This window comes from Trachypithecus francoisi, unplaced genomic scaffold (genome assembly GCF_009764315.1).
Source record: "Trachypithecus francoisi isolate TF-2019V2 unplaced genomic scaffold, Tfra_2.0 Lachesis_group4, whole genome shotgun sequence".
Lineage (NCBI taxonomy): Eukaryota > Metazoa > Chordata > Mammalia > Primates > Cercopithecidae > Trachypithecus > Trachypithecus francoisi.
In genome coordinates, this window is record NW_022681469.1 from 152,348,811 (window position 1) to 152,363,104 (window position 14,294).

At 44.4% G+C, this 14,294-nt stretch overlaps 1 protein-coding gene across 1 annotated transcript in view; it reads right to left on the minus strand.

The window, feature by feature from the left end:
• The window catches only part of LOC117073559 (zinc finger protein 736), a 55,847-nt gene extending 41,935 nt beyond the window's left edge, over positions 1–13,912 (minus strand). Inside the window, exons 1-3 of the mRNA XM_033194602.1 lie at positions 13,649–13,912; positions 12,375–12,535; positions 5,519–6,862 (exon numbers count right to left, since the gene is read on the minus strand). Of these exons, the coding sequence (XP_033050493.1) occupies positions 5,519–5,521 (3 nt within the window). The 5' untranslated portion in view covers positions 5,522–6,862; positions 12,375–12,535; positions 13,649–13,912. The remainder of the gene's footprint in view (positions 1–5,518; positions 6,863–12,374; positions 12,536–13,648) is intronic.
• Positions 13,913–14,294: the final 382 nt, after the last annotated feature.

Here is a 14,294-nt window from a genome sequence, read left to right on the forward strand (position 1 = left end):
TGGTTTGGAAAAAAGAAAACTATTTACTGAAAAATTTCAAAGAGAAACAGCTTTGAATAGTGATTACCCTAGTCCTCCAGGAAACAAAAATGCCCCATCTCCAAAATTCCTTCTTGATGTAAATTTTAGAAAGAAAAAGACAAGTAAAGAAATGTTTTTGTCTGAGCACGGTGGCTCACACCTGCAATCCCAGCACTTTGGGAGGCCAAGGCAGGCGGATCACGAGGTCAGGAGTTTGAGACCAGCCTGGCCAACATGGTGAAACCCCACCTCTACTAAAAATACAAAAAATTAGCCAGGCGTGGTGGTGGGCACCTGTAATCCCAGCTACTTGGGAGGCTGAGGCAGGAGAATAATTTTAAAAAATTTAAATGTTCTACAGTCAAAAGTCCATTTATTTAAAATTGACAGGCTATATATGTACACACACACACACACACACATACATATACATACATACGCACACATATTTGAGGCCTGTGGTTTTCCTATATAAGGTCTTTAGTTAGCTGAATTTCTCTCTCCCTAAACTAGTATCTCTATGTGCTTGTTTCTTCTCTTGCCGACATGATTTTTGCCAAGGATAATGAACTTTACTGGCTTTTTGGAAAACAAAATCTTCTCAAACTGTCTCCTCTGGAATTAATTCTTCCATTTCCTTCTATGTGTCTCATGTTCCACTTAAAACCTTTTGTCACTATAGAGGACAACTAAAGGAAACTTCTAGCAGCCTGAGACCCCTTGAAGAACACAGATAAAGCACCATAGGCTTCTCCTTTTTGGCAGGGTGCCTCTGTTTTTCTTCATGAAGCCCCCAGAGTTGTGGGTAAACAGGTTCTTTTGAGGTCTGAAGCTCTACTACCTTTTACAATGAACTCCCTCTCTGGGGCTTTTAGATAGAAACATGAGTAAGTTATATGTTGTGTCTACATGTATGTCTATAAATGTCTTTGTATATTATCTACACGGTACTGAATTAACTTAAAGATAACTGCTCATGAATTAAAAAATAAGCCCAATGTTTTTCAAGAATATGTGAACTGAGTAAATCTTTTGGTAAACATGACTACTTTAACATTGTTGGTTTAATAAAAAACAATGTCTTCTGACTTCTCAGCAAAATATGTATATATTTAACTTTAAGTTTATCGCTTTTATGATGCTTGCCCAACATGGTAATATAAAAATGGATAATAGGAAGTTTAACTTTAGATGAGTAGATTAGTCTGTTTCATGAAATTTTACAAAAATAATTGTTAAGAATAAATAAGTAAAACATGTAAATGGGACAAAAGTTTATAAACTTACAATACTAATTGTTTTGTAATGTGTTTAGTTTCTCAAATCTTTATGGAAACTACACTCGCAGACTGTTGTTAAGTTACATTAAATGATGGCTATTCATTAAACATCTAAATTATCCCCAAGTAAGATAAAATGCTAAGATACTAATTTTTAAATATAAGTTTAAAATCTGTTAGTATGTCCTATTCCACAATAAAAATGTTTCCATTTAAAATCCTATGTTTCTAAAAAGTATAAAATATATATTTGTAAAATTTTAGTACATGACTAATAGTTAAAATTGCTTACTTCTCAGGCTTTCACTATAAATTAAGATTATTAAAAATTAAAATTCTGCCTAAGATATAATAACTAAAACTATTGTTAAGGAGAGAAACAACTTTACATACAGAGTACAAAGAAAATAAAACGTGTTTCTTGATGAAAAAAATATTTTAGAAACAGACGTGAGGATGTGGTTTTTCTTAAAGAAAAGGCAATTTTGCTGAGTTTAGAGGTTATTTAAAAAGTATGTAAAATTGAAAGAAAAAAGATAAAGAAAATGAGGTAAACTTAATGGATATAGAAAGCTGGAGAAAGAAAGAGAAAAATAAAATTTTAAGGGGTTATAAAAGGTTTATAGAAATCTTATCTTGTACGGTCAAAGCTGATTGAGATTGAATACATCTGTTAATAATGCTTTCCTAAAATTAGCTTTAATATTAATACTATAAAAATAAAATTTGATTTTCTCTTTTTATGAAGAAAAAGATTTACTCCCAAGTTTGTTGGAAGGAACCCTATCAGATTTTCTTGGCCAGTACCTGTGCCACTAAATTGAAGGGTAATGTCTTTTAAAATATCTGGTCACTGCTCTCTCTATACATAGCTCTGAAAAAACCCAGCACTGGACAAATTCTAACTTTTCCACAGGCATGGCCACCAATCTGTTTTAGATTAAGATTCTATTTGAAAAAAATCTGTTAATTATCTGCCTGGCTTTCAAAAAACAGCTTCATTCATTTTATTGGAAAAAATGTTTTTGCCTTGGTGAGGTAGTCACCTCCCATGAACATATGATTAAAAATATTTTTATAAGCTTAGAAAAAATTACTGATAAAACTGTTACATCCACTGCAGCTCAAAAAAAAAAAACTACAGATTCACTGGCTACGATTATACTAGACAATCATATTGCTTTAGATCATATATATTACCTGAGCAAAGATATGTATGTATGGTAGGAAGTACCTTTTTATTGTATACACATAAATACTTCCTATGAAGCAGAAATTTTTTTAAAAAATGAGTTGGCCACTGTCACAAATTCTCCACTGTGCACAAGACAGAAACTGATGTTTTCATGAATGTTTTGTAATTTACGTGTTAATCTACTACATTTTCTTGTAGATATGTATTTATTTTTCTGCAGGCATCATGAGAGAGACATTTCCTCTATGTCTTTTCCCAGGTAGCATTCCCAAAGCTAAGCCCTGGGATTCTGTTTGAAATCATGCTAAATAGAACAGACCTCAGAATCTTACTACACTCACTGTGCGAAATATAAAAGGTAAATGAGAATTTTTAACCAATGGAATATAAACTATTTTTTTCTATATCCACCTCTTTTCTCTTGGAAAACATTTTTTTTTAAATCTTTCAAGCTCCAATGATAAAATCCATTATACAATTAATGAAAAACTGAAGCTGAAGTGAGTGAACATACATATTCAAGGCGACAAACACGGGGAGAAGTAGTGCTGACTGGAACATAGATGTATTAGACTCAAGTGTCAATCACTTGAGAGATTCTCCCCACCCCCATTCTGCTCACTCAAGTATTTCATCATCACTCTCCCAAAAGACACTGTGTGGCGGATGTGTATTTTGCTTTGCAAATTTATACACTCCCTCACTAGGGTGGATCTTTCCTGTACTTTGGGACAGTTACTCTCCTTCACAAGTCTGAGAGAAACCACAGTGCAAGATGCGTTTGTGCCTTTTCCCCTCAATACCAGCACCTGATTGGTTGACCACCAACCTGTCTGCAAGAAAAGAAAACTAGGGTTGAGAGGGAAAAAATCTTAATGTTAAAGCGGTTAGCTTTTTAGAGGAAGGGTAAATCAGGAAACTGTCCTCAGCACTAGGGCCTCCAGCTGCTCCCCTGAGAGGCTCCACCCAATACCTCCGGCTCTTCTGTGAAAGGAGATGACCCAGGGGCTAGTGTTTGCTAGACACTCCAAGAGACATGGTCCTTGTGGGTGTCTTGGATCATCCCCAAAAAGTTGTAATACTTGGAACCAGGAAAATACAGGAGAGTGGTTGAGGATACACGACCCTGCAAAGTTTTCCAAAGACATTCTGGGAAGGCGCGGGTGCCTAGAGAAGATGAGAGGAGATGCGCAGAGTGTCAGGTGATTACTCTTTGCTTTTCTGTCCTGTGAAATATTAAGAAACAGACGAATATATTAAAAAGAGCCACCCACGGCTCTGTTAAACAAAAATAAACAACTAAAATGCCACATCCGTTTTAAAATTAAATAAAGAACTGATAGTTCATAATGTGATTTGGAGAGGGATAGTTGGCATTTGGGAACGTGGGAAAAAAATTGGAAATGTAGAATTTTCTACAGTCCCTAGAACAGTTAGGCTGGCAGAACAGTTTTAGATTTGAGACCCTGCTTGCCAAACATTTGAAAAATGCAGAGAAAACCAACGACCCTGTGGAGCATTAAAATAATTACATAGCTAGCAATTAGGCTGAAGTGGCCATGGCGCCCTGGGATTCTGCCTAAGGAAACCTAACTTCGTCAAAGGAATTTTTTGTAAATTACTAACTGTGAGGAAAAACAACAACAACAAAAAACCTTAGGCTTAACCAACCACAAGCTGCCAATAAAAAGCTAATTACATAACCAGGACATTTCCACCGGAGGGCTGCAAATGCAATACGTAACTGGAACCAATCAAATATTGTATCTGGTTTGCTTCCTCATACCTCTTAAAAAAAAAAAAAAAAAAAAGCCTTTTGTTCCAAGACCCTCCTTTGAGCCCCAAACAACAAATCATAGCTGGGTGTTCTCTGATTCATAAATTGCTGTTTGTGCAAATAAACTGTTTGTATTAATCGCTTCCAGCATTACTGTAAATACCTCAGACTGGGCAACTTATAAGAGGATTAACTGGCTCATGGTTCTACAGGCTGTATAGAAAGCGTAACACCAGCGTCTGCTTCTGGGGAGGCCCCACCCAGGAAGCTTAAAATCACGGAGGAAGGTGAAGCAAGAGCTTGAAAAGGAGGCAAGATGGGGTGCTGTACACTTTTAAATGATGAACTTCAGGGAACTCACTCACTATTGGGAGGACAATACCAAAAGGAATGGTGCTAAACTATTCTTGAGAAATCCGCGCCCATAATCCTTCCACCAGGCCCCACCTCCAACATGGGGGATTACATTTAAATAGGAGATTTGGGCTGGAAAACACACCCAAACTATATCCTAAAGTTGCCTCAAATTTAGGCTAGGGCGGTGGCTCACGTATGTAATCCCGGCGCTTTAGGAGGCCCGAGGCGGGCGGATCACCTGAGACCTGCGCTCAGGAGTTCGAGACCAGCCTGAGCAACATGGCAAAAGCCCGTCTCTACCAACAACAAAAACAAAAAACAAAAACAGGCGTGGTGGCGCACCCGTCTAGTCCTAGCTGCTTGGGGGACTGGGGTGAGTGGATCAGCTGAGCCCGAGAGGTGGAGGCTGCAGTGAGAAGAAATGCACTTTAGCCTGGGCAACACAGTGAGGCACTGTCTGGAAAAAAAAAAGGAGGCCACAATTTTATTTTTAAAAGGAGAAAGAAGGGACTAGGGACCCCAAGGCCCACTGCTTCTTCCACGGAGGAACTCCAGACCCTAATGAGGATTCTCGTCTTATGACGCTCCCATCATCCCCGCACAATCTGGAGGAGGCAGACTCGAGGTTGCGGCACAGAGCTGCCCAGAAAGGGCCCTGAACTGGGGGGAAATTCGAGCTTATGGACAAAACAAGAGGTACGGTTTTGGCTGCTGGCTCAGCCCCTCATCTGCGATGGAGGGAAATGAGGACTGAGCTGTGCCCGCGGGGACTCGGAGCTGAAAACTCCAGAGCCTACCGCTAGAAGGCCGAGATACAACCGCAGCCGGTTCCGGCCGGATTCAAACACCCTCTTCCCCATTGTCGGGACACCCACTCCACGCACTCACCATTTCCCAGCCTCCGGATGTTCCGCCGTCCTCCCTATGGATCTCCCAGTACCTGCAGATCACGGGATAACAGAAGCTACGGTAGAGTCACCGAGGAGCTCCAGGAGCGGAGGCGATGGAACAGTGGAGACGGGAACTGGGCTCAGAGCCCGGGAGGTAGGAGACAAAGGCCCCGCCATATTGAAGAGGCCGCCTCTTCGTCTGTAGCTGCGCACCTGATTGGACAATTTCACGCTAGCACCACTGATTGGCTAGGGCTCCAGGCCCCACCCATTTAAACCCTGAGTGACAGATGATGTAATCAGACACTGGGCTGAATGAGGCAGGAGTGACAGGTTTTTGCCTGCACCTTTTTCAGGCAGATTCCTCCCTGTGCTGGGGTCCTGGCCCTGCCTGAGAGACATTTGTATTTAACCTTGCATATAAGATTATATCACTTTCTGATTATATTTACGTGTGTGTCTATATATTACATTCTGAATTATAGTTATGTGTATGCTGCAGGCCCTGTCTCAGCATCCTGTCTTTCCCTTTAGCTGCAGGAGATCAAACTCCTCCAGAAGATGCAGCTGCACCAGCTGGTTGCAGACAATTATCACCTTCAGTCTGTGAAGCAGTTTTGGGTCTGCTTCCAATTAATGGAGTGGTTCAGTGAGACTGAGAGTTGAGGGCCTGGCAGATTGGTTAGAGGTGCCACTCACCCAGGCCTCCCAAAACACCCTCTTTTCCACCAAAGCTGAGCCTGCCTGAGGACCTACAAAAGCACAGTGAACCAAGATCGGATCCTAGTCAGGGATAGTGCTGGGCTGTGGGGTAAAGTCAGCTAGGACAGGGCCTCCAGGTGTGGGGAGGAGCCGACCTCTTCTGTAGGGCCCGGGGCAAGTCACTGCCCTCTTTGGGCCTCTGTTTTCTTATCTAAAAAAGGTAGGGATGGTGAGCCTCACAGGGTAATGATGAGCTTCAAAGGAGAAAAGAAAGTTGAGAGTGCTTGTGCCTGGCTCTTCCCGAGAGAGATGATGATGAGAACAATGGTGGCGGCTACGTATAACTGAGTCCTCAGGAGGCCCAGTGAGGTAGGTGTGGTTCCCATCATACTTTCAAGTTGAGAAACAGTCTCAGGGAGGCCTGGCTGCATGCCCAAGGTTTCACACACAGTGAGTGTTGGAGCAGGGAGTGAATCTAGAATCAGAGCTTACTGGAGGTGGCAGGATCACTGGACCAGCTTACTCACACCAGCTATCCAGGGTACCAGGTCAGTGTAACTGGGCATAACTGGTTGAAGGGAGCATAGTTCACTGACCTTGTCCTTGACCCTGGCATGTGAAGACACCCAAGTTGGCCACTCTCGAGAAGAAAACACAGAGAGCCCAGATGAGGCTAAAGCAGCAAAAAGGCAGTGTCCCTGTGATGGGGAGGAGCTCTAGGGAGTTAGAGGGGAGAGCTCCTCCCTCCCAGCTGGAGGCCTCCACATTAAAAGAGCAAGGGGCCTTTCTCTCCCAGCCCTTTCCTCCTGTGGCAACAGTCCCTGAAATGCCTCTATAAGAGAAATCAGAGTAAAGGCCTGGAAGAGCTGGGCTGAGTGGATTTGGGAAATGGTGGGGCTAGGGACCACATAACATTGTGACTTGTTAAAATCTCACCACAGAGTTAACAAGGGAGTGCTTCATGTTTTTGGAGGCAGCTAGGAAGAGGGGAGAGAGCTGGGGAGAGGCAGCTGTGTGTCTTTGGCTTTTTCAAGTAAAAGATGTGGATAGGAGAGTCCAGGAGACAGGGGCTTATGAGATTTCAGGGGACAGGCCTTGAATGGACACCCAAAAGTGGATACTCATCCCCATCACTACCCGATGGCACAGGGTATTGCCTCCATCCTGGGCACATTTTCCAGTTGTCTAGTGATGGTAGACCCTGCCAGAAAGGATTATATGGATGGGAGTGAGCCTGGGATGGGCAGGGTTGGAACCAGGATCCTGAGACTTGGGAGAAGAGAGTCCAGGACACACCCTTAGATCTCAGCACTTGGCAAACTCCTCTCATGAGAGTCTCACGGCTGCCTCTGTGAGCTGAGGCATCAGGCCCCTCTTCCCTATGAGTGCTGAAGACTCCACATCAGCTGCCAGTCCCTGTTCCCTAAGTGGTGAAGCTGCAGAGCTGCCTGCTTGCAAAGCTCAGTGAGGTTTGGCCTGAGCTGGACTCAGACTCTCCCTCAGATGGTGCCAATGGAAAGATAGTAAACTTAGGCCTCTCCAAGGGCAGGCAGCTCGTATATGGCTGAGCCCTTTTCTTTTTTCTTTTTTTTTTTTTTGAGATGGAGCCTTGCTCTGTCGCCCAGGCTGGAGTGCAGTAGCATAATCTTGGCTCACTGCAAACTCTGCCTCCCAGGTTCAAGCAATTCTCTGCCTCAGCCTCCTGAGTAGCTGGGATTACAGGCGCCCACCACCACTCCCAGCTATTTTTTTGTATTTTTAGTAGAGACGGGGTTTCACTATCTTGGCCAGGCTGGTCTTGAACTCCTGACCCTGTGATCCACCGGCTTCGGCCTCCCAAAGTGCTGGGATTACAGGTGTGAGCCACTGCGCCTGGCCTGGCTGAGCACTTTTTTAATGGAAGCCCTCAGTTTTTATGTCTGTCATCAAAGAGAGTTGGGGAGGGAGGTCTCTGAGCCTCAGCTCCCATTGTCCCCTTTGAACCCCAGAACCTGATGCAGACCCAAGTCCTGCTTTGTGCACATCCCCTGACCCTGGTGGCCCTGGCAGTAATGCAGTATGAAGAATGTGGGGAGGGGACCTAGTCAGGGTCCAAGGGACCTTTCTGATGAACATTGGCTGACTTCCAGGAAAATGTAACACCCAGAAAGAAAAGGAAGGTGAGCAGCTGGGGCAACATTGGGGGAGAGTGGAGAGGTGAAAGTCAGAGATGCCCTTGGGGAGGATACTCTGTGTTTATACACTTTTTTTTTTTGATATAGAGTCTCACTGTTGCCCAGGCTGGAGTGCAGTGGCATGATCTCTGCTCACCGCAACTTCCTCCTCCCAGGTTCAAGCAATTCTCCTGCCTCAGCCACCTAAGTAGCTGGGATTACAGGCATGAGCCACCACACCTGGCTAATTTTTCATATTTTTGGGTTTCACCATGTTAGGTTGGTCTCGAACTCCTGACCTCAAGTGATCCACCCACCTTGGCCTTCCAAAGTGCTGGGATTACAGGCATGAGCCACTGTGCCTGACTTAACCTTTTCAATAAATCTAAGATGCAGAAGATGGAGCCTGTGCAATCTCAGATTTAGATTCCATCCTCTGCATCTTAGATTTACTGAAAAGATTTGACACACAGAGGAAGAGACCCATCATAGTGGAGGGTGTGAGTAGGGGACTGAAATCAAAAACCAGTTCCTGGAGGAGGGGCTATCTGTATCCAACTCTGAAAATAGGTTGGGGCTGCATGGCATTAGAGAACAGGAAGAGGCCCTTAAGGGAAGAGCCACAGAAACCAGCCCCTGTTCCCTCTCTTTCCCACAAGTTCCCTTCAGCATCTTTCACCCAGTCCCCATTAGTAGGACGTTTCCTCTCCTTCCATTGGCACCACCTGAGGGAGAGTCTGAGTCCGGCTCAGGCCAAACCTCACTGAGCTTTGCGAGCAAGTAGCTCTGCAGCTTCACCACTCAGGGAACAGGAACTGGCAGCTGATGTGGAGTCTTCAACATTCATAGGGAAGAGGGGCCTAATGCCTCAGTTCACAGAGGCAGCCATGAGACTCTCATGAGAGGAGTTTGCCAAGTGCTGAGATCTAAGGGTGTGTCCTGGATTCTCTTCTCCCAAGCCTCAGGATCCTGGTTCCAACCCTGCCCATCCTAGGCTCACTCCCATCCATATAATCCTTTCTGGCAGGGTCTGTCATCACCAGATAACTGGAAAACGTGCCCAGGATGGAGGCAATACCCTGTGCTGTTGGGTGGTGATGGGGATGAGTACTCACTTTTGAGTGTCCATTCAAGGCCTGTCCCCTGAAATCTCATAAGCCCCCGTCTCCCCTGTCTCCTGGATCCTCCTATCCACATCTTCCACTTGTCCCTCCCTTTAGCTGCAGGAGATCAAAGTTCTCCATGAGATGCAGCTGTTTCAGTTGGCTGTAGACAATTATCACCTTCAGCCTATGGAGCAATTTTGGGTCTGCCTTCAGTTAATGGAGTGGCTCAGTGAGACTGAGAGGTGAGGGTCTAGCAGATCAGCAGAGGGCATGGAGAATATTTATTTTCGGCCACCTGCCAAGAGCCTGTGGCCATGGCTCCCTGGTCAGTGTCAGGCCCTGCTGCATGGTGACCCCTGGGGCCCAGCACTCCAGCTGGGCAGGCACTGGGAAGGAGACTAGGGGTGTGGCTCCTACATAGAGGCCTCACATCTGCCTCTATGTCTTGTAGCTACAATCTGTCCTGCCAGCTGGATCGCTTATCCCAGTAGGCCAGCAATACCACCTTCAAGGCCATGGAGAACATGCCATGATGAATGTTAGGGGACACTGAGTGCCTGGACCAGCAGGAGCAAAGTGCCTTCGGGCTCAGTGACATTTGGGTTAGGCATGGGATCCGGGTGTCAGACAGCTACACTGAGCTCCCAGCTCCACCACTGACCAGCCCTGTGACTGGGACAGAGGACGCACTGCTGTGGTACTTGAGGCCCCATTGTCATGAATATAATGCACACTGCCAATTCCTTTTTCCCATTTATCTATTTATTTATAATCACCAGGTACTACTGATCTCTGTTGGTGTTTTTATTGAAAATTAATAAGCATGTGATATATTTTATCATTCTTCCTCATGATTTCTTTACTACATGATTCCTCTCATGTGTGGAACTTAAGACTAGTTAAATTCATAGAACCACAAAGTAGGAGAGTGTTTCCCAGGGGCTGGGGGAGAATAACAAGGAGTTGTTCAATGGGTATAGTTTCAGTTTCAAAAAATGGAAAATGCTTTTTATATATGGAAATGATGGTAGCAAAATAATGAGTGTACTTAATCATCTCTTTTTTTTTTTTTTTTTTTTTTTTTTTTTTTTTTTTGAGACGGAGTCTCGCTCTGTCGCCCAGGCTGGAGTACAGTGGCCGGATCTCAGCTCACTGCAAGCTCCGCCTCCCGGGCTTACGCCATTCTCTGCCTCAGCCTCCCAAGTAGCTGGGACTACAGGCGCCTGCCACCTCGCCGGCTAGTTTTTGTATTTTTTAGTAGAGACGGGGTTTCACCGTGTAGCCAGGATGGTCTCGATCTCCTGACGTCGTGATCCGCCCGTCTCGGCCTCCCAAAGTGCTGGGATTACAGGCTTGAGCCACCGCGCCCGGCTAAATCATCTCAACTGAAACCTTTAAAATGGTTAAAACAGTTAATTTTGTGTGTATTTTAACATAATGTATAAAATTATTTTAAATTTTTATATTATTTTTTAAGAGACAGAGTCTTGCTCTGTTACCCAGACTGGAGTGCAGGCGTGCAATTATTGCTTCCTGCAGCCTTGAATTCATGGGCGCAACTTGATCTTTCTGCCTCAGCCTTCTGAGTAGCTGGAATGACAGGCACATGCCACCATGCCTGGCTAATTTTTAATTTTTTGTAGAGAGAGGGTCTCACTCTATTGCCCAGGCTGGTTTAAAATTCCCAGCCACAAGTGATCCTCCCACGTTAGCCTCCTAAAATATTTTAGGCTGAGCATGTTGGCTCATGCCTGTAATCTCAGTGCTTACATATCTACAGCAGCATTGATGAAGATTACAAATATGATATACAAAAGAAAGTAGATGTAAAAATATACATACTATATAATGTAATTTATGTAAAATCCAAAAAGAATATAAAATTGAGGTTTTGGCTTTCAGTAATAGTGGAGTAGCTTGTCGAACACTACTCTTACCAATAATGGTAAAATCTGGATACAATGTCATATATTGTTATATAGAAACACACATCTATATATCATACATATGATCTATGTGGGAATAAGAACTGAGTGATAATTTTAGCTGTGCCCACTGAAAGGGAGACAGGTATTTGAATTTGAATCCAGCCAAATTAACTCCCTCTTCAAAAAATAACAACACTCTTCAAAGGAATACAACAGGATCCAGTCTCTGTAAATATTATTTATAGTTTTTAAAATACAATTTTAAAATTTAAGAGACATGAGAAGAAACACAAAAATGTAATCCATACACAAGATAAAACATAGGCATAAGAAGCTATCCCTAAAATGTCCAAGATGTTATCAGCAGTCAAGTATTTGAGAGCAGCCATTAAAACTATACTCATGGGTGAAGAAAAAAAATTCTCATAATGAGTAAATACATGTGGAATCTCTGTAGAGAAATGCACATTATTAAAAAGAACCAAATAGAAAGATAATGAAATTTTTAAATAGTACTTTTAGGTTGATTCATAGATTAGAAAAAGAACAATAGAAATTATTCAATCTGAAAAAAGAAGTACAAAAAGTTTGAAGAAAATGAACAGTCTTACCAATCTGTGAGAAGATTGTGTCCCAGAAAGAGTGAAGGGACAGAAACATTAAATGGGGTGTAAAAGTAACAACTGATAGCTTGAAACTTGCAAAAACTGGTGAAAACCCCACATTTTTATATCCAAGCAGTCAACAAATCCCAAAAAGAAAATCCAAGTAATATCATACCAAGGCCATATTGTGATTTAAGAAACTGGCAGGGCAGGGCTTTCAATTGACTTTCTATGATTTCTAACTTTTACTATTTATAATGATGAAAAATAGGTTATCTTTGAGAGATTTATCTTGGAGAATGTCTCACATATCAGGCACAGATGACTTTATAGCCTTGTTTTAGAGTTTTAATTTCTTACCTTGGAAATAAATTTGTTTCTTACAAATCTTGTAGTAAAACTGATTCTCCAGAAAGATGTGCCCAGGATATTCTCTCCTATTGCATCCTCCCTGCATGGAATTGAAGCTGTGCATACTTCAATTTCAGAAATGTACAGTATGAATTACTTAATCTGAAAAACTAAAAGAAAAACATGAATTAAGATAATTACTGTTACGTTCCTTCAGCAAATGACTAAAAGTGGTTCCAGAGAGATATTTAAAAATGATTATTAAAAGAATTAAAAGATTATTAAAAGAATTTCTACGAGGCCGGGCGCGGTGGCTCAAGCCTGTAATCCTAGCACTTTGGGAGGCCAAGACGGGCGGATCGCGAGGTCAAGAGATCGAGACCATCCTGGCTAACACGGTGAAACCCTGTCTCTACTAAAAAAATATAAAAAACTAGCCGGGCGAGGTGGCGGGCGCCTGTAGTCCCAGCTACCTGGGAGGCTGAGGCAGGAGAATGGCGTGAACCCGGGAGGCGGAGCTTGCAGTGAGCTGAGATCCAGCCACTGCGCTCCAGGCTGGGCGACAGAGCGAGACTCCGTCTCAAAAAAAAAAAAGAATTTCTACGGGAGCCCTATTCAGGGCAAAAAGACATTGTACATTACCTCAGCACACAAACTTTCCTAATGTTTTGGGAAGGACCTAGGGTCCTGTTTTGTCTTTTTGGCCCGTGTTAACACTAGGACACCTGATTCCTGGGAACCAGCCTGTGTGGGAGTCACAGAGTCATGGATGTGGCTCCCAAAGTGGCTTAAAGGGGTCCCTTCTCTGAGTATTCTGATTGTATGAAGGAGTCAGGTCTTTCCCCTGTGACGTTTTCTCCTCTTTATTACAGTGGCGGGAGCATCCCTGCTAGATGCCTGACCCAGGTGTGTAGGCCAAGCAGCCAGCCTAGAAATCCAATGGGGTGTTCTTGGGGTACAGAGGAGGCTTTGTGACAGTCCAGAGAGAGAGAAAGGAAAAGGTGGCTTGGGAGAGGCAAGTGCAAAGATACCAGAGATGGGGTATTGTCATTTTAGGCAGTTAATTGACGATTTCACTTACCAGGGAGCTCCCATCATGGGCTCCCAAAACGCCTGACAACTGCTAGGCCCGCGGGCCACCAGCTCCACCTTTAGAGAGGGGCTGCACTATGGAGGGGCTGCACTATGCATGTCTGAAAGCCGCGTGGGACAGAGGAAGGGGCAGGGATGAGGGAAAGGACGGGGTGAGGGAAGGAAGGGAGGATAAACCTAACTACGGCAACCTTGAGCAGGCTGGGAGAGGCTTCCTTAGGTAGGGGTGATGTCACAATCACAGGTTGAGATCAGCTGCCCGCGCCACACTGGCTCCCCGCAGGAAGGCGAGACTTGGGAACAGCCAGGATCCCCTCCGTATCGGGAACCGCTCTAGACGCGCAGAGGGGAGGAGTCCAAACGAGTGCCATCACCGTACATCCTGGGAGCTGTAGTCTCTTAACCGCTCGTAGCCTGTTAGTGGCAAGGCGACAGTATTACAATCCCAGCATGCGCAAGGCTGGGGGCGGTGCGAAGCCCTGGGGCAAGGCGGTGCGCCCCTCGCTAGACATGCTGAGAATTGTAGTCTCTTAACCGCTCACAGTCCCTTGGTTGCAGGACTGCAGGACTACAATCCCAGCATGCTCCGGGCTCGGGGTTTGGGCATAGTCTTAGAAAGAGACGCAGGGTGGCCGGGCGCGGTGGTTTACGCCTGTAAGCCCAGCTCTTTGGGAAGCCGAGGCGGGCAGATCACGAGGTCAGGAGATCGAGCCTATCCTGGCTAACACGGTGAACTCCCCCCACCCCCAGTCTCTACTGAAAATACATAAAATTAGCCGCACGTGGTGGCGGGCGCCTGTAGTCCCAGCTACTCGGGAGGCTGAGGCAGGAGGATCG